Raw genomic sequence first — 22,672 nt, forward strand, 5'->3', positions numbered from 1 at the left:
CTTCAGTATATAAAGTATTTACCAAAAACTCAATATTTTTGTAGGGGTTAGCCCATAGATTTTGAGAAAATTTCAAAAAATATGACAATATTGTTTTAATGCCTAGTTGCATCCTGCACTAACATATGATGATGTTCAAAGAGGTTTGGAGCTTTTGTCGTCTCCGTTTATCAAGAAAATAATAACTTTATAGTGGTTATTCCATCGATTTAGGGAGTATTATGAAGTTTTATTAAATTATTTGATAAAAACAATTGAAAGATGCTCATTTACCATGAAAAAGAGTTTAGCATACATTAATACAAATGTAGAATATGGTAGAAATTTTAAAACAACACTAAAGATTATAGGCTTCAGTATATAAAGTATTTACCAAAAACTCAATATTTTTGTAGGGGTTAGCCCATAGATTTTGAGAAAATTTCAAAAAATATGACAATATTGTTTTAATGCCTAGTTGCATCCTGCACTAAAATATGATGATGTTCAAAGAGGTTTGGAGCCTTTGTCGTATCCGTTTATCAAGAAAATAATAACTTTATAGTGGTTATTCCATCGATTTAGGGAGTATTATGAAGTTTTATTAAATTATTTGATAAAAACAATTGAAAGATGCTCATTTACCATGAAAAAGAGTTTAGCATACATTAATACAAATGCAGAATATGGTAGAAATTTTAAAACAACACTAAAGATTATAGGCTTCAGTATATAAAGTATTTACCAAAAACTCAATATTTTTGTAGGGGTTAGCCCATAGATTTTGAGAAAATTTCAAAAAATATGACAATATTGTTTTAATGCCTAGTTGCATCCTGCACTAACATATGATGATGTTCAAAGAGGTTTGGAGCATTTGTGCTCTCCGTTTATCAAGAAAATAATAATTTTATAGTGGTTATTCCATCGATTTAGGGGGTATTATAAAGTTTTACTAAATTAATTGATAAAAACAATTGAACGATGCTCATTTACCATGAAAAAGAGTTTAGCATACATTAATACAAATGTAGAATATGATAGAAATTTTGAAACAACACTAAAGATTATAGGCTTCAGTATATAAAGTATTTACCAAAAACCCAATATTTTTGTAGGGGTTAGCCAATAGATTTTGAGAAAATTTCAAAAAATATGATAATATTGTTTTAATGCCTAGTTGGATCCTGCACTAATATATGATGATGTTCAAAGAGATTTGGAGCTTTTGTCGTCTCCGTTTATCAAGAAAATAATAACTTTATAGTGGTTATTCCATCAATTCAAGGAGTATTATGAAGTTTTATTAAATTATTAGATAAAAACAATTGAAAGATGCTCATTTACCATGAAAAAGATTTTAGCATACATTAATACAAATGTAGAATATGGTAGAAATTTTAAAACAACACTAAAGATTATAGGCTTCAGTATATAAAGTACTTACCAAAAACTCAATATTTTTGTAGGGGTTAGTCCATAGATTTTGAGAAAGTTTCAAAAAATATGACAATATTGTTTTAATGCCTAGTTGCATCCTGCACCAACATATGATGATTTTCAAAGAGGTTTGGAGCCTTTGTCGTCTCCATTTATCAAGAAAATAATACTTTTATAGTGGTTATTCCATCGATTTAGGGAGTATTATATAGTTTTATTAAATTATTTGATAAAAACAATTGAAAGATGCTCATTTACCATGAAAAAGAGTTTAGCATACATTAATACAAATGTAGAATTTGGTATAAATTTTAAAGCAACACTAAATTTATAGGCTTCAGTATATAAAGTATTTACCAAAAACTCAATATTTTTGTAGGGGTTAGCCCGTATATTTTGAGAAAATTTCAATAAACATGACAATATTGTTTTAATGCCTAGTTGCATCCTGCACTAACTTATGATAATGTTCTAAGAGGTTTGGAGCATTTGTGCTCTCCGTTTATCAAGAAAATAATAATTTTATATTGGTAATTCCATCGATTTAGAAGGTATTATAAAGTTTTACTAAATTAATTGATAAAAACAATTGAACGATGCTCATTTACCATGAAAAAGAGTTTAGCATACATTAATACAAATTTATAATATGGTAGAAATTTTGAAACAATACTAAAGATTATAGGCTTCAGTATATAAAGTATTTACCAAAAACCCAATATTTTTGTAGGGGTTAGCCAATAGATTTTGAGAAAATTTCAAAAAATATGATAATATTGTTTTAATGCCTAGTTGGATCCTGCACTAACATATGATGATGTTCAAAGAGGTTTGGAGGTTTTGTCGTCTTCGTTTATCAAGAAAATAATAACTTTATAGTGGTTATTCCATCGATTTAGGGAGTATTATGAAGTTTTATTAAATTATTTGATAAAAACAATTGAAAGATGCTCATTTACCATGAAAAAGAGTTTAGCATACATTAATACAAATGTAGATTATGGTATAAATTTTAAAACAACACTAAAGATTATAGGCTTCAGTATATAAAGTATTAACCAAAAACTCAATATTTTTGTAGGGGTTAGTCCATAGATTTTGAGAAAATTTTAAAAAATATGATAATATTGTTTTAATGCCTAGTTGGATCCTGCACTAACATATGATGATGTTCAAAAAGCTTTGGAGCTTTTGTCGTCTCCGTTTATCAAGAAAATAATAACTTTATAGTGGTTATTCCATCGATTTAGGGAGTATTATGAAGTTTTATTAAAATGTTTGATAAAAACAATTGAAAGATGCTCATTTACCATGAAAAAGAGTTTAGCATATATTAATACAAACGTAGAATATGGTAGAAATTTTAAAACAACACTAAAGATTATAGGCTTCAGTATATAAAGTATTTACCAAAAACTCAATATTTTTGTAGGGGTTAGCCCATAGATTTTCAGAAAATTTCAAAAAAATATGACAATATTTTTTTAATGCCTAGTTGCATCCTGCACTAACATTTGATGATGTTCAAAGAGGTTTGGAGCCTTTGTCGTATCCGTTTATCAAGAAAATAATAACTTTATAGTGGTTATATTCCATCGATTTAGGGAGTATTATGAAGTTTTATTAAATTATTTGATAAAAAATAATTGAAAGATGCTCATTTACTATGAAAAAGAGTTTAGCATACATTAATACAAATGAAGAATATGGTAGAAATTTTAAAACAACACTAAAGATTATAGGCTTCAGTATATAAAGTATTTACCAAAAACTCAATATTTTTGTAGGGGTTAGTTCATAGATTTTGAGAAAGTTTCAAAAAATATGACAATATTGTTTTAATGCCTAGTTGCATCCTGCACTAACATATGATGATTTTCAAAGAGGTTTGGAGCCTTTGTCATCTCCATTTATCAAGAAAATAATAACTTTATAGTGGTTATTCCATCGATTTAGGGAGTATTATATAGTTTTATTAAATTATTTCATAAATACAAGTGAAAGATGCTCATTTACCATGAAAAAGAGTTTAGCATACATTAATACAAATGCAGAATATGGTAAAAATTTTAAAACAACACTAAAGATTATAGGCTTCAGTATATAAAGTATTTACCAAAAACTCAATATTTTTGTAGGGGTTAGTCCATAGATTTTGAGAAAGTTTCAAAAAATATGACAATATTGTTTTAATGCCTAGTTGCATCCTGCACTAACATATGATGATTTTCAAAGAGGTTTGGAGCCTTTGTCGTCTCCATTTATCAAGAAAATAATAACTTTATAGTGGTTATTCCATCGATTTATGGAGTATTATATAGTTTTATTAAATTATTTGATAAAAATAATTGAAAGATGCTCATTTACCATGAAAAAGAGTTTAGCATACATTAATACAAATGTAGAATATGGTATAAATTTTAAAACAACACTAAAGATTATAGGCTTCAGTATATAAAGTATTTACCAAAAACTCAATATTTTTGTAGGTATAATGTAGAATGTATTTTTTTTTCTTTTTTTTTTTAAAGGTCCAAAATGTAGAATGTATTGGTCTATGGAATACATATTTGCACTAGATCAAGATTGGACTTTTGTACTTTGCTACGACAATATGACTTATCTTTCACTAGTCATGATCTAAATGCTCTTTATAGCTCAGTTTAGACATGGACTTAAAAGATGTCGCAATTTCACGAGGACGAAGAAAATGCGCTTTAGTATAATCTAGGAATGAACCTATATTTATCCATATGCACCAAACAGACACTTACAATAGAGCCTTTAAATGTGTATGAGCATTTTGATAACGTGCTGCAAGGACTAATGTGAAGTCAAAGAGAAGAAATGTGAGCATGTGTCATGTAACTCATGTGTCATGTCAACTAGTTTTTTTCATCTATGGCAAATTAAGGTACTACTATGATAACAATATTGCATTAAATATTTGTAAACGTGTGTGGATGAGCTTAACTATTCAAACAGAAAGATTGAGTAAATCATCCCCGTACAACCAGAATCAAGACCTAGTCTTCTTTTGTTTTTTTCTTCAAAGTCTTCTTTAGTCATATCTGTATTTTATGTTCATTTTAGAGTTCATTCACGCGTTATTTGAATTTTGAAACATAGATTTTAGTTCAAATGTACAAATTACAATCCATGCTTTTAGGTTGACACTATTTTCTTTATGAAGCCTTCCCGTCGTCGACATTTTAAACTAATAGAATTGACAAAATATCGTATAAAAGCTTTCATATAATAACATAAAAGGAAATTTCTAATTATATATGTTTGATTTAAAAGAAATACACACGTGTATGCCATACAAACAAAACATAAACAATACAATAGAAAACAAAAACAAAAATGAAGAGAAAGTTGTGGTTTATTGCTTCACTTTTGGTTTCTCTTTGTTGTTTTCACTTAAGATGATCTTAGTTCAGCCATATAAACTCGCAAAATCAGTGAGTACTACAATATTTACCATCCGAGTTGCTTTATGTTTTTCAATGTATGCGGTAGCCAAAGACCTTAAGGAATCTATATACGATATCACCATAAGTTCATTAGAACAGTTATCGCACCAAAGTTGATGATAAAATTACAAAAAAAAAAGTAAGCTAAGGAATGTACTAACATATAATTTCTTACATTAATTTTGTGTAAGACGAAATAAGAGAAATGATTCATATTCACAAAACAAAGAAGATCGAAACACCAGGAAGTGTGTCGAAGCGTGGGGGCCAAGGCTCAGAATCCGTATGAGGAGGAGGTTCCCCAAACGTCGGTTAGGGTCGTTGGACGGACCAACCAAGGCATATTAGTACATTGCTTGGAAAAAAACATTTTTGTTTGACTTGCATATATGCTTCAATAGTACTCCATTATTTTAGATTAGCTGGAATAAAACAATCGTTATTATGAAATTAATTAATTCTAAAACTTAGAGCATCAGAATCTGTATATACCCATTTAACGTATCTCACAAATATAGTATTAATATAGTTTTATTTTGTAACTAAAATTTTAAATGACATGTCAGAGTTTTGGAACAGACTGCAAGGAGCTGATTGCTATGATAAATGAACCCCAAAAATGGTCAAAATTTGCGACAGAATTGGAGAAGATAGAGACGCTGCAGATTTGCTTTCCGGACTTCAAAATCATACATGTTCCACGAGTGCGCAATCAGTTTTCGGACTTTTTAGCTAAGACTGCTAGGACATTTCGGAGAGAGTTACTTTTTATTGGTTGTTCTATTCCGGTCTGGTTACCCAGACCACCTCAAGCTTGAGTAATAGAATGGCCGTTCGACGTCAAAAAAAAAAAAAAAAACTAAAATTTTAAATAAATTAATTAATTAATAGAAATAGAGCAATTGACGGTATAGTATCTTAATCATTTGAAAAACTTTTCAAAAAAATCTCTTACCAATTTTCTCTCTCTGTTTATTATTATTTTATTTTAATAATCATAAGAGATTTCATGCATGCTGCTTTTAATCAACTTGCAAAAATTTGATGGATAATTAAATTAAAAAATAGTAAACTTTTGCTTGAACCAAAAAGCGTGCATATAGTCTAACCTCTTCCTCGCAAACATAGATATTGACTTTATGTTTATATCAGTTCTGTACTATATACGTTTATGTATAAAGACCTGCAAACTTTATGATAAAACCCTGAAGTTGCATATCTGATTGAACGTATCACCAGAAGGATGAAGGGAAGGTTATGTTTGATTGTTTCGCTTTTGATTCTTTCTTTGGCAATTTCATCATACGTCGTTATAACTCAGTTATACAACTCCAGTAAGTATTATTAATACTTTTATCCTCTTTCCTCTATGCATGATGAGAAGTTATTAGGTTACTACTAATGAAACTTCAAAAAGAGAGTAAAAAGCTTCATATTATCATATAACATATTTGCTACATTTACATGTATGTTATTTCTACTGTTATATAATTCTTATATTCATACTTGAAACTTTCTAGAAGAAGAAACGTTTCACATTCGCAAGATAAAGAAGATTGAAGTACTTCCAAGTAAATCTCCACGCGATCGTCAATTTGGTGGGAGGGAGCCGCCGTCTCTAGCCGCAGTCCCAAATGCAGTCTAATGCGTCATATATGTTCTTATAATTTAATATGGTATGAACCTTATACTATGTACTTTAAGTGAAGATGATAAGAACAAAATTAATGGCCGACTGGCTCGATGTTTTGATTCTTTTCTCGACTGCCCATTTCTTTTCTTTTCTCCATCAGAAAACATTGAAAAAAGTCAGTGAAAACACTTGTGCTCATTTTTTATGTTTATTCATATATGTACCGTACGATTGTCCTTATCTTTTGTTCACATTGAAAAATGAAAAATACATCTCTAGATAACGACGTTCATGCTCTTTGACATCTGATATCTAAAAGACTAAAATTATGGAAGAAGTATTATTGTAAGGCAGTTGTCTATATATATAGTCGTTTTTTGTTCAAATATATAAATCGTTATACTAATTAATGATATCTTGGAAGAAGTATTATTGTAAGGCAGTTGTCTATATTATAGTCGTTAAACTAACCATACATTTTATTCCTTTTTGGATACGTGAAACAGTATGAAAAATTTTGCTTTGTATAAGCCAGAGATATGTTAATGTGATTATCAAAAACCTACTAATGAACTTTTAAACGCTTTCGAGATTTCATAAATCAAAAATATAGTAGTGGTTCAATCTTAAATTTGAAATAATTTGATTTTAGTGATTTTAATTTGATTTTAGTGATTTTAGGCGATTTTAGGCGAATTTGAAAATTTACTATTATTTCAGTTAAACAAGCTGCTTAAGTTCAAGACAATACCAACAAGCTCAACATGATGATATAAATTCATGTGCTAGGTTTCTTTTGCAAGTAGAATTCTAGTGGCAAAATATTGTAAAAACAAGAGCTTCCTAGAGATTGAACCAACAAAGAATTGCTTTCATGGGTGGAGAAGCATTTTCATCTATTAAAAGAGAATTTGGGAAAGTCTATAGGAAATGGCCAAACTATCAGACTCTGGAAGGACTCATGGATCTCACTGGATAGAGTATTGAAGCCTATGGGACCTATCAAGGAAGAAGCCCTAGACCTCACAGTGGCAGATCTTCTAACTTCTGAGCTAAAATGGAACAAGCAAAGAATCGAGGAACTCTTACCCAATCTTTCAATGCAGATTCTATGTATCAAACCAAGCTCAACAGGTGCGGAAGACTCGTTTATCTGGCACCAGACTTCATCGGGCCTGTACACCACAAAATCTGGTTACTTTGCTGCAAGTATGTCCCTAAATCAAACAAGTTTAGCAAGAGCAGAAGGTGAATTCAGTTGGATTAGAGATGTTTGGGCAGGAAAATTCTCACCAAAGATGAAAACTTTCTTATGGTCGATCCTCCAGAAAGCTATCTCTCTTGGATCGAATCTGCAAAGAAGAGGAGTAACGTCAGCAACGGGATGTGTAAGGTGCCAAGAAGCAGAGACTGATTACATTGTTTCTTTACCTGTCAGTATGCACAGAATGTATGGGAACTCATACCCCTCCACAGAGCAGTTCACCTAGCTGCAGTCACAACTTTCTCAGATGCGGTAGTCCAATTCAGGAAAGTCTTTTGTCTCCCACCCTCAGGTATTACTCAAAACATCCTCCCTTGGATAGTGTGGTCTATCTGGAAGTCCATGAACACCTTGATCTTTGATGGTCGATATTAAACTCCTGAGGAAACAGCATTGAGGGGAATCAAGTTAGCAAGAGAATGGTCAACGTCGCAAGCACAAGTCAAAAAAGGAAGCAACTTATCTCATACTGACCGTAGCCAAACGCGAGATTCTTTTCGAGGGGTTGCAGATGAAAATCGAGTAACCTGCAAGACGGATGCGGCTTGGAACAAGGACAATCTGATGGCGGGTTTGGCTTGAATTTTCTCAGGCCAAAAGCTCAAGTTCCCAATCAAAGGATCAGTGATTGAACGCTCGATTGGATAACCCCTAATCGCAGAAGCCTCCGCAATTAGATCAGCCCTCTGCATGGCGATCACTCTTGATATCACCGCTCTCGATGTGTTCTCCGACAATCTAACGCTCGTACGAGCAATCTCCGGCATCACTCAGGCTAAGGAAATCATCGGGATTGTGAAAGACATCCGTTCGATATCTACTTACCTTGCATCAATTTTGTTTTCGCATTTCTCTCGATCTCTGAACGCTGAGGCTGATGCATTAGCGAAAGAGACTCTTCGAACTTCTTTTCCATTGTAACAAACCTATTAGGCCTGGGCCTCTCGGGGCTTATTCTTTACTTTTAGTTTTTAATGAAGTTAATTAGTGACAAAAAAAAAGTTTCTTTTGCAAGTTGAACATTAGTATAAATATGATTGTAATGTGATGAAGAAAGTAACTTTGGCTGCCTCTATAGCAGCTACTCCTTCACCTATGTGTAATAAAATCGTGTCTTTTTTTCCTGAAAACAAGCTTAAGCTTTTCTATGTTCTTAATTTATGTTTTGCACAATAAAGCTACTCTTATGAGCTATTTCATTTCAAATTTATCTTTGACTAAGTTTTCTCTCATTAGCAAGGCCAAAGCAGTGGGAGATACAGCATGAGAGCTGCCGTCTATCAATCGTGGATGTTTTGTAGTTTGCTGCGACAATATGACTTCTCTCTTTATTAATCATTCATGACCTAAGAGTTCTTTATAACTTCAGTTTAAACATGGACTTATAAGATGTACCTATTTCAAGAGGAAGAAGAAACGTTATTAATAGTATAATCTAGGAATGGACCTATATTCTCCATATGTACCCATCAGACACTCAAAATTTAGAGGCTTCAAATGTGTAAGAGCATTTTGATAACGTGCAACAAGGACTCATTTTGAAGTCGAAGATAAGAAATGTGAGTATGTACTGCGACTCCTGTCGAGTAGTTCTTTTCATCGTTAGCAAAGGTACTACAACAACAACAAAATTGCATTTAAATATTTGTTTTAGAAACTACATAATCTTCAATTGTAAACGTGTGTGTGGATGAGCTTAACTATTGAAACAGAAAGAGACTAAATCATCTACGTACAAAACCTGGTCTTCATTTGTTTGTTTTTTCGTCTTCAAAGTCTTCTTTAGTCATATATGTATTTTATGTTCATTTCAGAGTTCATTCACGCGTTATTTGAAACTCATATTATAAAAACTAGGCAAGGAACCCGTGCGATGTCGCACGGTAACTCATTTATAAAAATAGATATTTCACATTTTATAAGATAATCTTTTATAAAAAATTGTTTGCAATTTTTCGTAAAGAAATAAATGTTTTACACAAATAAATTATTTTTTATAATGAGAAGATACGACTCTTTAAAACTAAATAATTGTAGAAACATACTTATTGGAATATTTCAATTATTTTTAAACTAATTTATTTAACAATGAAAAGACACCACTCTTAATATTAATAGAGTTCAGTTTTTTTTTGGTATGAAAAGACATAATTTTTTCTATAATGAAGAAACACAACTCTTACAATTAATAATACAGTTCAGTTTTTCATAAAAAGATATCTTTTTAATAATGTAAAATACAATTCTTAAAACTAATACATTTTTTTTATATGAAAAGACTCAATTTCTAACATTATTTCAGATTATTATTACTAGTTTTTTTTATAATGAGATGACATAACTCTAAAAACTATTAATTGTAGAAAGACACCTACTGAGATATTTTTAACTACTTTTAAACTAATTTATTTTTATGATGAAAAGTTACAACTTAAAACTATCTATCTCCCCATTCGAACGAGAGAATTGAATTGATATAGAGTTCATTTTTCATAAAAGACACAATTCTTAAAATGAATAGAGTTTAGTTTATTGTGAAAAGAAAAACTTTTTTTTATAATGAAGATACACAACATATCAAACTAATAGACTTCATTCATTTTTATAAAAAAGGCATACCTTTCTAATATATTCTACTACGTAAAAACACAATTCTTATAACTAACATATTTCAGTTTTGTGAAAAGACACGTCCAAACAAATTTTTCAAAGTCTGAGTCCAATGACATTTCTTCGTTCGTACAGAAGTATAACACTAATTTGACAAAAGGTGTCAAAAAACGAGAAATCACCTTGGAACAAGTGGGACTACAGCCATTGATATCTCTCCATTCTCTATTATTGCAAGCCTTTAGTGAAAAAAAAAAATTTGAAGAGAAAAAGATGGTACCAACTTCGTTGTTCCAAAACTCATTAATATTTAATTAATGGAATCTAGTAAACACCTACAAATATAGAACAAGACGTAACTTTCATTAATAAAAATCTCAAAAGATATAAAAGAACCAATGGAAAGAGTACAATATCAGAGAGGATGACATATATAAATAAATCTTTTAAAGAGGTGCCATTGTTATTCGAGGAAGACGTTGGTTCAGGGATGACAAAAGATGTTGTTTGCTTTAAGAAACAAAGATGTCGTTTGCTTCACCAGGAGATGCATTTTGTTTTTCCTATAAAAAATGATAACATCAACAGTTAACCAAAAAAAACAGGTTTGCTAATTAGGAGGCGCATGAATAACAAATAAAGTTTTGTGTTTGATTTGTTTCTTCAAGATCTTTGATGATCAATTGAAAAAGTGAATCTCTCTTTTTCTCTCTATTTTTTTTATTTATTTTTAATTATGATTTGCTAATACACACAACTTTACAACTCTTTATATAGAGAGTTAAATGTTACAATGATTAATAACCAATACCAAAAATTGCAATGGTTCATAACCAAAATTTACTATTATGAATAGTTGCAATAGTTCATCTGTAAAGACTACAATCACCAATAGGTACAATAATTTATAGATATATCTTACAAAAAAATTAAATTATCCAAAAATTAAAATTTCTGACATTCATAGATAATTTTAATATTATATTTAAATGTATATAAAATAGATAGGAAAATAAAATAAAATATAACTCATTTAAAAAGTTATGCATAATTTAGGATAACAATATATGTCCTCAGCAATTTTGAGAATCCTTAAAAAATTATGCATTTTTGTAAAATAAAAAACACATCTTTAGACAAAAAAAGCTTTGAAATAATATTAGAAAAATTTATGAGAAAAATCTATATTACCCTTGTTCGTCATGTTTTTGTGTTCTTGTCTGTGTTAATGGTGGTGAGTTGGGGATTAGAGAGATGTGAGGCCACTGGGAAGTTCAGCTTCGAAGTTCACCACATGTTCTCTGATGCTGTCAAGCAGACTCTAGGGCTTGACAATCTTGTTCCCGAGAAGGGAAGTATGGAGTACTTCAAGGTTTTGGCCCACCGTGACCAGTTGATCAGGGGTCGAGGTCTTGCTTCCAACAACGAAAAGCCATCCGTCACGTTCATGCGGGGAAACCTCACGATTGGAGTCGACGTTCTGGGATCGTAACGCCTCTTCTCCTCTTGGTTAACAAGAATCATGTTTTGAATATTATTCATGTTTATTGAATATAATTTGCTTTCAGCCTCCATTATGCCAATGTCTCTGTGGGAACACCGGCTAATTCGTGGCTCTGGACACGGGCAGCGATTTGTTTTGGTTGCCTTGTAACTGTGGTACAACGTGTATCCGTGACTTGAAAGATATTTGGACTTCCACAGGTACCTTTCTCCTCAAGAAAGCATATACTCTTTTTCTTTTGTTTTTTTTTAATTCATACTTTCTCTTAAAGTGATATTTTTCGTTTCTCTTCTTTTGACACAGAGTCGACCACTCAATATATACAGCCCCAACGCATCTTCTACGAGCTCAAGCATTAGATGCAGTGACAAGCGTTGTTTTGGATCGAGAGGATGTTCTTCTCCTGCAAGTATTTGCCCTTATCAGATCCAGTACCTTTCTAACAACACATTCACCAGAGGGAACTTGGTCGAGGATGTGTTGCATTTGGTCACAGAGGATGATGGTCTAGAGCCTGTTAAAGCTAATGTCACGCTTGGGTAAGTAATTACTTTGTTTAATTTTTTTTTTTTTTTTTTGCATTTTGACATGTGTTTGGGATGCAGTTGTGGTCAGAATCAGACAGGTTTGTTCGGGGAAGGTATTGCTTTGAACGGTCTTCTCGGGCTTGGTTTGGAAGATTACTCTGTTCCAAGTGTACTGGCAAAAACAAATATTACCGCAAACTCCTTCTCAATGTGTATTGGGAATTTCATTGACGTTATTGGGAGAATCAGCTTCGGAGACAAAGGCTACACAGACCAGCAGGAGACGCCACTAGTTCCTGTTGGACCAAGGTATCCAGTTTGATTCTGACATGAGTTTCAAAAGTTGTTCAGTTTGGTGTTTGTAGATTAGTGAAAATTTAATTTGAAAAATACATAGGAGAGACTATTTATAGATTTTTTAAAACCTATTTGAATAGTCATAATCTTTCAATCTGAATAGTCGCATTTTTATAATACTCACAACTTCTCATTTTTTAAAAGATACTTATGAATAGTCACAACTTTTAGACAATTTTTATAAGGACACAACCTTACAACATAGAACTTTTAGAAAAGACACAAATCTCTACACATATTTTTCGAAAGACATAACCTTTCAACATAACTAAATTTCACAACCTTAGGGATTAATTGGAAAAGACACAACCTTACAACATAGAACTTTTAGAAAAGACACAACCCTCTACACTTCTTTTTAAAAGACACAACCTTTCAACATAACTGAAGTTCACAACCTTAGGAATTAATTGGAAAAGACACAACCTTACAACATAGAACTTTTAGAAAAGACACAACCATTTACACATCTTTTATAAAAGACACAACCTTTCAACATAAGTAGATTCACAACCTTTGAAATTAATTGGGATTGCTATTATTAGTAGATATAATTTCACTCTTCATAACTTTTTAAATCAATATCCTCCATAACTTTTTTTTTTTTTTTGAACTTATCCTCCATAACTTACCCTCCAAGAAAATCTATGAATCATAAAAGATTATATCTTGAAAGACTGCATCATCACCGCTTCGAAGTAAAGATGAATGAAAATCATCAGAAAGACCCATTTAATTAAATATTGAGTATGATTATAGTCACACCTTTGGTTCATATAAATACACATATATACGTAAAACTTTAATATCGCACAACAAGCAAATACAAATCATAAGAAATGAAGAGAAAGTTGTGGTTCATTGCTTTATTTTTGTTTCTCTCTTTGGGGATCTCATCATCTTATATGGTTTCGTCTCAGCCACACCAAATCCGTAAACTTAGTGAGTAATACATAAGAAAAAGCTCCATTTAAAAATAGTTAATAAAATCTAATATTGCTATATATGTGATTTTCTGTATTTTTTCTCTTTATTCAACTTATAACTAATATTAATGTATATAGTTTCGATCGGCGCACCACGTAGTTTTTCACCACCGGCGGACCAATGTTGCTAGATAGCAAAAGGCGACGAACTAAGAGACCACTCGTAAAGTTTATTAGTTAGTCTTTTATTCGTGATTTTGAACATTCTTGGCTGATGACACCACAATTGATGATGTGTGCATAAAGGTTGAGTTGTACAAGCAAAATATTTCACGTTAAATTTCTCGAGACTTAGTCTTTGTTGTTGTTTATGCAAATAACGTTAGTCGTATCATAGTATAATTAAGGATATGTCAGTTCGCAAACGTTTTCCATTTTCCCTTAGTTGTAGGAATCATGATTGATTTCAGTTCTCAGCTGTATTGTTCTATTAACTGAATCAAAAACCAAAAAGAAAAATCAGACATCATACAATTTCCCTAATTTTTGTGTCAGAAACAAAGCTCCCCCACTCAACAGGTCTTCTTGTGTGTTTATTGGAAAGTCATGGGACTTAGTCGCGTTCAATGAATCCCATCGTAAATGAAGGACAATGACATAACAAGTTCACGAATTGTAAAAGATTAAGTACATGTTTGTCTGTATCCATGACTCTTCTTCAGGTCAGGCTATATGTTTCCCACACGCTACCTGCTCATTATATATACACCTTATGAGTTATGTTGTCATTTATACTTGGTACAAAACCACATATTACATAACAGAATAAATTTCACCTACGACACCACCATCAAGACAGAATAAAATGAAGGGAAATTTGTGGTTGGTTGCTTTGTTTTTGGTTCTCTCTTTGGTGATTTCATTTTATGCAGCTTCAACTCAGCCGTACCAATTCCGCAAACTTTGTAAGGAATTCCAAATATTTATCATCTGGTTTTGCTCCCTATATTCCATTTTATTTTACTAACTACAGTTAATTTATCCACCAGTGAATATAGAAGCATCACCTAGTAAGTCAGGATCTGCGGGCCGTCACTAAAGCTGTTAGCAAGGCGAAAGCAGTGGGAGATGCAGCATGAGAGCTGCCGTCGTGGATGTTGGATTGACATGTATGCGCATTTAGATGTATGAAGAGTTTCAATTGAACTCTTCATACCCAAAGTATATAAGGATTAGTAAATTACATGTTGTTTGGTCAAATGTTTGAAAGTTGAAGTCTAACTGTGAAAGCAGAGGATGAAAACTCCATTTAATAACTTTTGATCAGCTCCAAAAGCTGCGTAATTTCCTTACTGCATAATCCTGTAGTACTTATTTATTTTGGTCATGGAACATGCAAGTCTATATCTAACAAAAACAAAAATGGAGAAAAGGTGTTAGTCAGTTCAACGAAAAAAAATTGAGAAAATGGTGCCTAATTTTTTTTTGAAACTAACCATATGTTTCATTGGGATGGAGGATTTATGCATATAGATTAAACATGACACCCTGTAGTCTAATTTGACTTCGTTAAACTAAACAACCTCGCATAACTTGATCGATAAAAGAAAAGGTCCAAATGATTATTAAACTTTATGTTAATTGGTACATTACTTCTGAGAAGCATCATTCATTGTAAATGATTGACAGCTCCACCGCAACAGATTTCTCTTTCTATATTATAAGGCCAGCATCAAGCGTTCTTTCAAAATAAAAGAGATGAATTGGAAGTTAGGTTTGCTAATTGGTTTGATGCTCCTCTTGTCTATTACACTAAACCCAACTTTGGCCAGAGTAACTTACTCATCTCGCACGACAAGTAAGTTTCCATCACTTTTCTCTTATAAAATTGATTTTTAGTAACACCATAAGATGTGGTAACTAAACTAGTAACAATTAGTTGTGTGTTTATATAGAAATTATGCAATTGTTAATATGTGCATTAGTGCATACATGCATACACTGAAATTATGTTCACTGTTTCATTTCATGCATGGTTTATCGAATTATAAATAGAAAAAGGGATTGGAAATATACATCTCAACAAAGGAATGAAGATCGGCTTTAGAGGGAGTGTTTCTAGATCTGCTCATCATGGAAACGATCCACCTAATCATTTATAATTGTGACATGTAATCATCTTTCATCTCGGTAATCCTTTCCTATAGCTTTTGATTTCTTACTATTCTGTAAAGTGTTGTTTCATTGCGTCATATTGCTCCAAATGATGTATTGTAAAGAAAATAAAAGAGAGGTGAATATCATTCATTGAACTAATTTTTACACACACACACACATATATACACTATATTAATTAAAATTGATTATTGACTCTACAACTATGATGAGTTAAAAATAATCTTCAGCCAAATTGATTATATTATGAAATGGAAAGAGTACTAGCAAAAATAATATATATATATATATATATATATATATATATATATATATATATATATATGATGCAAGATTCACTGTGGATCCGATATTTTAATCTTTAATTGGACTATAAATTTTTTTTTATCCAAATCTGAGTAAGTGATTAAATATGATATATGGATCCAGTTTTGATTTATTTTCAATATATATTTTCGGAAATATTTATAGGATTTATGAAAGAATTAAAAGAAATTTGTTTAAATATCACCTATACTAATTGGTGAAAAATTCTGAAACAAATCCATAGGTATGTTCAAATGTTAAAAGCCAGTTGCTGTTTATATATACAATTATGTATGTAAGTTCGTTACTTTTCAAAATTTAATAATATTATTCTAATTATTTTGGTTATTTTTACTAATATAAATATCTGTGAATAATAAATTTATATTATATTATTTGAAGGTAATTGATCGATACATTTATCACAATACATTATTTCAAACTTATGTTGGAAATTGCATGCCAAAAAATACTTGAAAAAATAGTCCGAAAATTGAAGCAAAACTGTACATATGATAATAATAATAATAATAATATATTACACAATGCATAATCTTTGTCTATATGTAAATATAGTATCAAAAATCATGTGTAAGGGGTTTCTGGGTTAAACACCATCTGAGGTTTTAGTCGGACGGCAGTGTTGACTTTCGAGGCAACCACGACGATAGTCGTGAGAAGGTGGACGAGTTTTATCCTTGGGATCGGGAATATGACATTTGGGTGGCGGGTTAGAGCCCAAGCAACGGTCAAGCACCCCTGGATCTAAATACTTACCTTTACCAGCAGAAACCTCTGCTACATTTCCTATTATCACAACACTACTAATCATCAATAAGCAAATCACCAAAGTTTTCATGATTTCTCTCCTGCTACTCAAGAACAAATTTTAATCTTGTGTTTTTATATGTTTGTTCTTCGGACTACAAGGGTATATATAGATATGTTCATATCTATTTTCCTAAACCAGTATAGATAAAATTATCCTTTTTTACATAATTAACAGAATTACCTCCTAAATCAAGTATATAGATTTATATTTTTAGAAATATACTTTTAGAGCATAGAATAGCAAAAAAAAACAAAAGTAAAACTCAAAACTATGTTGTCAATTTAGAACAGTCTAACATTAACTAACCTTTATTTGACCCCAAAAAAAAAAGATTAACTAACCATTATCTATTTAGGGAGAATTTGGTGTATATACAAAACACAAAGATAAATGAAAAATATACTGGTGATTTTGACATAATTAAGTCGATGACAATTAGCCCAATAAAAGCTTGGTTTTGCCTTTTTTAAGTACAAGTTTCCGGTCTGTGTTTCAGATGATATATACATATATAGCTGCATACTATTTACTAGAAGATATTTTACATAAGATACGTTACAGTTCTAATAATCAAATACGGTTTCATGGTATTCAGTAAAAACATGTGGAAATTAGTTGATACAAGAATTCTATTTTCACCTAATCACATGCTTAAATTCCATGGTATGGATATGAGTGGCCTATAATATTTTAATAAAATGAAAATCAGAAATATATACTACTTTTTAATATTTTATTTTTCATGTACAATATATAGTATGGGCCATTTATAAAATAGTATAGAAAAATGGTTCATTCTATTTGCATTAGTTGAACATCATATATAAACTAATATGAGAAAAAATAAGAGCTTTTGTTGATGAAAAAGATATCTTTGAATTAGGCATGATCTTAGCTTTTGTCAACCATTCGAACAAAGACAAAATTCATATTACAAGCAATTATACAATATACCTAAAGAACAATACTATACCATAATTTATTTTCACCAAATAGTATAGTCGGCGAGTTTATCTTTTTCATTACTTCTTCCTTTTTTCAGACATTGGTGATCATACACATTCATCTCTTCTTCGCTACCATATAGATTCGACGAGTTATCAACTCTTCTTTTATGACACCACTACATATTTACTGTGTCGGCCGCCGTAGTCATTCTTCACAACTAGATTTGTATAATATTCGATGATGCAATAATTCCAACCTGCTTTGCAAGATTCAAAATGAAAACAAATTATAAAAACAGAGATATGATTGTAAGAAGTGGTGATCTGAAAAGAGAAGGAAAAAAATGAAAAAGAATAAAGTTAATAGAAGAAAATAGGAAACCGTGGTGTCGGTTGTTTTGAAGGGTATTTTAGCAAATAAGATAGAAAATAGGTTGAATATCATAGTCAGTTTTTTTTTTTTATCTAGATAATGAATTATAATTTTTTTGGTTATCATAGGGGGCAATTTCTCTATTTACTTTGTAGTGGTGGTTATACTTGGGAGCAAGAGTATTTGCTATTTCTCAATCGTCCGACTTAATGGGCCTTTAGGCCCATTACACGGCTCACTCTTAACTCAACTGATAAGATGTAATGGAAGATTTAATTATACTCTATAATCTTCTTCTGCACACTCTCTTGTTTCATTCCGCCGTCGCCGTCGCCGTCGCCGTCTCCGTCGCCTCCTTGTTCGGTGAAATCTACCCTCCTCGAAGTTTCCGAAGACTACCCAAAACTCTCTTTCTCACTTTAACCCTTAATCTTCAGTGGGTAACTCTCTTTCTCACTTTGAACTCCTTCTCGAGTGTAGGAATCACCCACGATTAATCTCATATTGTATTCATGTCTGATGATTCACGAAAATGATCTGAGAATCGTAAAGTTTCAAACTTTCAATTCCAGTCCTAGTTTTGAATGATTTTGCTTTAAGACACATTCTCAAAGTTAGAACCTTTTGGTCCATTTGTAGACTGTTATGTCCGAGATGACATCAAGAACCGCTGATATCCTGCGCGTAAGCTCGCATCGCGAAGTCTACGAGCCCTGTGACGATTCATTTGCTCTAGTTGATGCCTTACTCGCTGACCAAACCAACCTTATAAACCACGATCCCAAGGTTTGTATGGAGATTGGCTGCGGAAGCGGATACGTCATCACATCACTCATCCTCCTCCTCAAAGAGAAGCTTCCCAATGTTCATTACATAGCCACAGACACAAACCAGATCGCCGCAAGAGTGACAAACGAGACTTTACAAGCTCATGGTGTCTCTGCTGAGGTTGTCTGCACGGACATAGCTTCTTGCTTAGAGAAGAGACTCGCTGGGTTGGTAGATGTGATGGTGGTGAACCCTCCTTATGTTCCAACGCCTGAGTATGAGGTTGGTATGGAAGGTATAGCATCTGCTTGGGCTGGAGGGGAGAATGGGAGGAGTGTTATCGATAGAGTCTTGCCTGTTGTTGATCGTTTGCTTTCTGAGAAGGGGTGGTTTTATTTGGTGACGTTGACTTCTAATTACCCGTCGGAGATTTGTTTGGGGATGAGGAAGAGAGGTTATGCGTCGAGGATCGTGGTTCAGAGGTCGACTGAAGAGGAGAATCTTATTATACTTAAGTTCTGGAGAGATAAAGATGAGGAGGGTGTGGATAAGGAGACGTCATCAGAATCGTTTGTGAAGCAGTTTTCGAGGTCTTTGTCATCTTTTATGGAGAAACAATGGAGGTGAAATGATCTCAGCAGCATTCTTTGTTACAACAACTTGCCATGTTGCAAAGGCTCCTTTAAAGTCTATGTTAACCGTGAATTTTCTAGTGTTGGATTGTAATGAAGATCCGGTTCTGTGTTGGTCCATCGATTTTGTAAATTACTAATTCGAATTTGATTATAACTTCTTAGTAAAAGTTTATATAAGCGAACATGATTACAAATCGATTAAAAAGAAACTTGATATTGTTTTATGAACTTGAATATTCTCTTACTCTAGTGTATAAAAAAACTAAGTACAGTATTGGTTTTTCATCACTCCTCGCTCTTCTGCCATGTCTTAAGAATCCTACAACTGCAAAGCCTTTGAGAATCATCACAGAGTTCAAGAAGATCCTGTTTGAGTATGCAACTCGACTGAAAATTTTATCATCTTTCTCAGTAAATGGTTCAGTTCATGCGTAACATTCAGTTTCAGATTTCAGTAACAATCCTTTAAGAAGAAAAATCTTCCTAAATTGAAAATTTTAAATGATTCCAAAGTTCATGCGACTTTTATTTTTTTTTGTAAGACTTTTCTAAAATTTTATTAGTTAGTCTTGCACTCACGCCTTTAAATTCTCGTCTGATGAGACAATTAGTTATGATAATAGGGGCATAAAAGTTGAGTTGTACAACAAAAATATGTGGGGTATAAAATTTCACCTTATTTTAATTTCTTGATACAATAAAAGTATAAGTTATTTTGTAAAAAAGATAAAATAGAAGTTGGAGCTTTTAATTGTTTTTCGGGACTGAAAAAGTTTATGAAAGTCAAAGTGTAATTGGTAAATTATCGATTTTACAAACTTTAGATCATTGTAAATTTCTTAAAATTTTAAAAGTCAAATCCCCAATTATAATCCAACACTTTTTCCACTTTGCGCGCCTAAGAACATCCGCATTCGTTACATTTTGCAAGAATCTCTCATGAAATTAATATAAAAACTAAAAGCAAGAAAGAGAAAAGAGAAAAAGTAGAAGTACGCTCCTACATTAAAAATGTTGAACTTGTTAGGAGAGACTAATTCTACACGTGTCTGCACCTAAAATTTTATGACATCAATTTTAGTCAATTTTTCTATTTTACTTCATAATACTATTATACTAGGTTAAGATCTGCGACTTGCGCGGAATGAATATTATATATAAATTATTTTTAAATATTATATATGTTTTACATATTATGAAATAATGAATAATTAAAAATTTAGTAACTATTACGTATATAATTAAATTGGTACAAATACTTAAATAAATTTTATTTCTCCATACAAACACTTTTTTCTATTTTATATGTTATAAAATTAAGTTTAAATGATATTAACATAGATATATAGTATATTTTTAATATTGACATCTGTTAAAAAATATTTTATACTCATATTATTTTTGATCGTTTGTATTTCTTTGTAACAAAAATTTTAAATCAATGATAACAATAAAAAATTTATGAGATGTTTAATAGTTTTAGTAATTTATAATTTTAAAAACATTCAATGCAAAGTTTAAAATCTAAATATTAAGTTGTCAATAATTGTTTAAAATGTTTATCAAAAAATTTCAAATCAAATTCTAAATTAAAATACTTATGTATTTTATATGGTATATAATTTATTTTTAAAAAATATTAATATGCATATATATAATATTTATTAAATGAGACTTCTTACTTATGTAATTTCATAATCATTTGTATCTTATTATAACATAAATTTTAAACCATGGATCACAAAAATTTCAGTGTGAGATTTTTAACAACTTTAGTCATTTATATTCATTTTTTTTAACTCAAAATATAACATATACGAAAAAATCTAAAATTTTATTATATAGTTGATGTGGTTGTTTAATTTATTTTAAAATGAATTAAAAATGATAGAGAATAGACTAATTTTTATCAAATTTTTATTATTCAAAATAATTAATTGTCATATATACTTTAGCCACATTAGGTAATTCCGTGATTTTTATTTAGGGAAACAATGAAGAACATTTATGATTAATTTATAGTTAGTTTAATAAAAAGCTTATTATATATTTATATGGACTAATTATATTTTTCTAAGGATTCTAAAAATGGTTGTGGTGATGACATGTGGCTACAAAAATATGTTGTAATGCTTCTCTTTTAATATATAGGGGATATACTGAGAGACTCAGTTTAAGAAATTCATTACTAATGATGCTCTAATAGCATGATTAATGGAGGGTTTTAAAGTGGAGTTCTTAGCGGAATATAAGAAACCATCTCTTAATTTTTAACTAAAAAAACTAAGAATCGGCTCTTAAATTAAGAACCGGCTAAGAATTTCACCCTCCATTAGTCATGTTCTATCTAAGCTGTAGGAATCATGATTGATTCCAGTTCTCACTTGTATGGTTCTATTTAGACAAAAAAAAAACTAAAAATATCAACAGGGTTTCTTGTGTGTTTATTGGACCTCTTACATAGGCTAGTTGTGAAGATTGACATAGTCATGGGAATAAATCGAGTTTAATGAACCCCATCGTAGGTGAAGGACAAAGACATAAGTTAACAAGTTGTTAAAAGAATAAGCACATGTCTTGTCTACGTCGAGGACTCTTCTTCAGGTCAGGCGGCGGCTATATGATTTCCACACGCTGCCTGCTCATTATATAAAACCTCACGCTTTAATCTGCAACTGGAGATATTACACACCTAAAACATTTAAAGACACCAACACAGAGACAGAAATGAAGAAAAATTTGTGGTTGGTTGCTTTGTTTTTGGTTCTCTCTTTGGTAATTTCATCTTATGCAGCTTCAGCTCAACCATACCAATTCCGGAAACTTTGTAAGGAGTTCTAACTATTTATCATCCGATTTTGCTCCGTATATTCCATTTTATTTTACTAACTAAAGTTAATTTATCCAACAGTGCAAAGAG

The 22,672-nt window shown here is 31.3% G+C and overlaps 4 protein-coding genes, 1 long non-coding RNA gene and 1 pseudogene across 6 annotated transcripts; 4 read left to right on the forward strand and 2 right to left on the reverse strand.

The window, feature by feature from the left end:
* Positions 1–4,654: 4,654 nt before the first annotated feature.
* Positions 4,655–10,458, reverse strand: LOC108870587. The gene is made up of 2 exons (XR_004451716.1): positions 7,960–10,458; positions 4,655–7,880 (listed from the first exon to the last, which is right to left on the reverse strand). It is a non-coding gene; the product is annotated as an uncharacterized LOC108870587 (long non-coding RNA).
* A 42-nt stretch (positions 10,459–10,500) lies between these two features.
* On the forward strand, positions 10,501–15,571 carry LOC103861109 (annotated as a pseudogene).
* LOC103849778 lies at positions 15,458–16,044 on the forward strand. The gene is made up of 2 exons (XM_009126510.3): positions 15,458–15,574; positions 15,772–16,044. The coding sequence occupies exons 1-2, from the start codon at positions 15,475–15,477 to the stop codon at positions 15,876–15,878; spliced, it is 207 nt and encodes a 68-aa protein (XP_009124758.1). The 5' UTR covers positions 15,458–15,474; the 3' UTR covers positions 15,879–16,044.
* Positions 16,045–16,571: 527 nt separating this feature from the next.
* Positions 16,572–17,298, reverse strand: LOC103849777 (protein RALF-like 10). Its single transcript, XM_009126508.3, has one exon. It carries the CDS (start codon positions 17,054–17,056, stop codon positions 16,805–16,807), a length of 252 nt encoding a protein of 83 aa, XP_009124756.1. The 5' UTR covers positions 17,057–17,298; the 3' UTR covers positions 16,572–16,804.
* A 1,066-nt stretch (positions 17,299–18,364) lies between these two features.
* LOC103849775 (methyltransferase N6AMT1-like) lies at positions 18,365–19,976 on the forward strand. 2 transcript variants are annotated; one of them, XM_033276997.1, is made up of 2 exons: positions 18,365–18,789; positions 18,989–19,976. In XM_033276997.1, the coding sequence occupies exons 1-2, from the start codon at positions 18,613–18,615 to the stop codon at positions 19,742–19,744; spliced, it is 933 nt and encodes a 310-aa protein (XP_033132888.1). In that variant the 5' UTR covers positions 18,365–18,612; the 3' UTR covers positions 19,745–19,976. The 2 variants fall into 2 exon arrangements, with proteins under 2 accessions (XP_033132888.1, XP_033132894.1); XM_033277003.1 differs by having other exon boundaries at positions 18,639–18,785.
* A 2,434-nt stretch (positions 19,977–22,410) lies between these two features.
* Positions 22,411–22,653, forward strand: LOC117128406. Its single transcript, XM_033280667.1, has one exon. The coding sequence runs from the start codon at positions 22,480–22,482 to the stop codon at positions 22,591–22,593; it is 114 nt and encodes a 37-aa protein (XP_033136558.1). The 5' UTR covers positions 22,411–22,479; the 3' UTR covers positions 22,594–22,653.
* The last annotated feature ends 19 nt before the right edge of the window (positions 22,654–22,672 follow it).

This window comes from Brassica rapa, chromosome A01, assembly GCF_000309985.2.
Source record: "Brassica rapa cultivar Chiifu-401-42 chromosome A01, CAAS_Brap_v3.01, whole genome shotgun sequence".
Lineage (NCBI taxonomy): Eukaryota > Viridiplantae > Streptophyta > Magnoliopsida > Brassicales > Brassicaceae > Brassica > Brassica rapa.

Coding starts and splice junctions, on each gene's coding strand:
- LOC117128406 (XM_033280667.1), top strand. CDS start 22,480: ATGAAGAAAAATTTGTGGTTGGTTGCTTTGTTTTTGGTTCTCTCTTTG.
- LOC103849778 (XM_009126510.3), top strand. CDS start 15,475: ATGAATTGGAAGTTAGGTTTGCTAATTGGTTTGATGCTCCTCTTGTCT. Junction 15,575..15,771: donor TTACTCATCTCGCACGACAA/GTAAGTTTCCAT, acceptor AATTATAAATAG/AAAAAGGGATTGGAAATATA.
- LOC103849775 (XM_033276997.1), top strand. CDS start 18,613: ATGGAAGATTTAATTATACTCTATAATCTTCTTCTGCACACTCTCTTG. Junction 18,790..18,988: donor TAACCCTTAATCTTCAGTGG/GTAACTCTCTTT, acceptor GTCCATTTGTAG/ACTGTTATGTCCGAGATGAC.
- LOC103849777 (XM_009126508.3), bottom strand. CDS start 17,056: ATGAAAACTTTGGTGATTTGCTTATTGATGATTAGTAGTGTTGTGATA.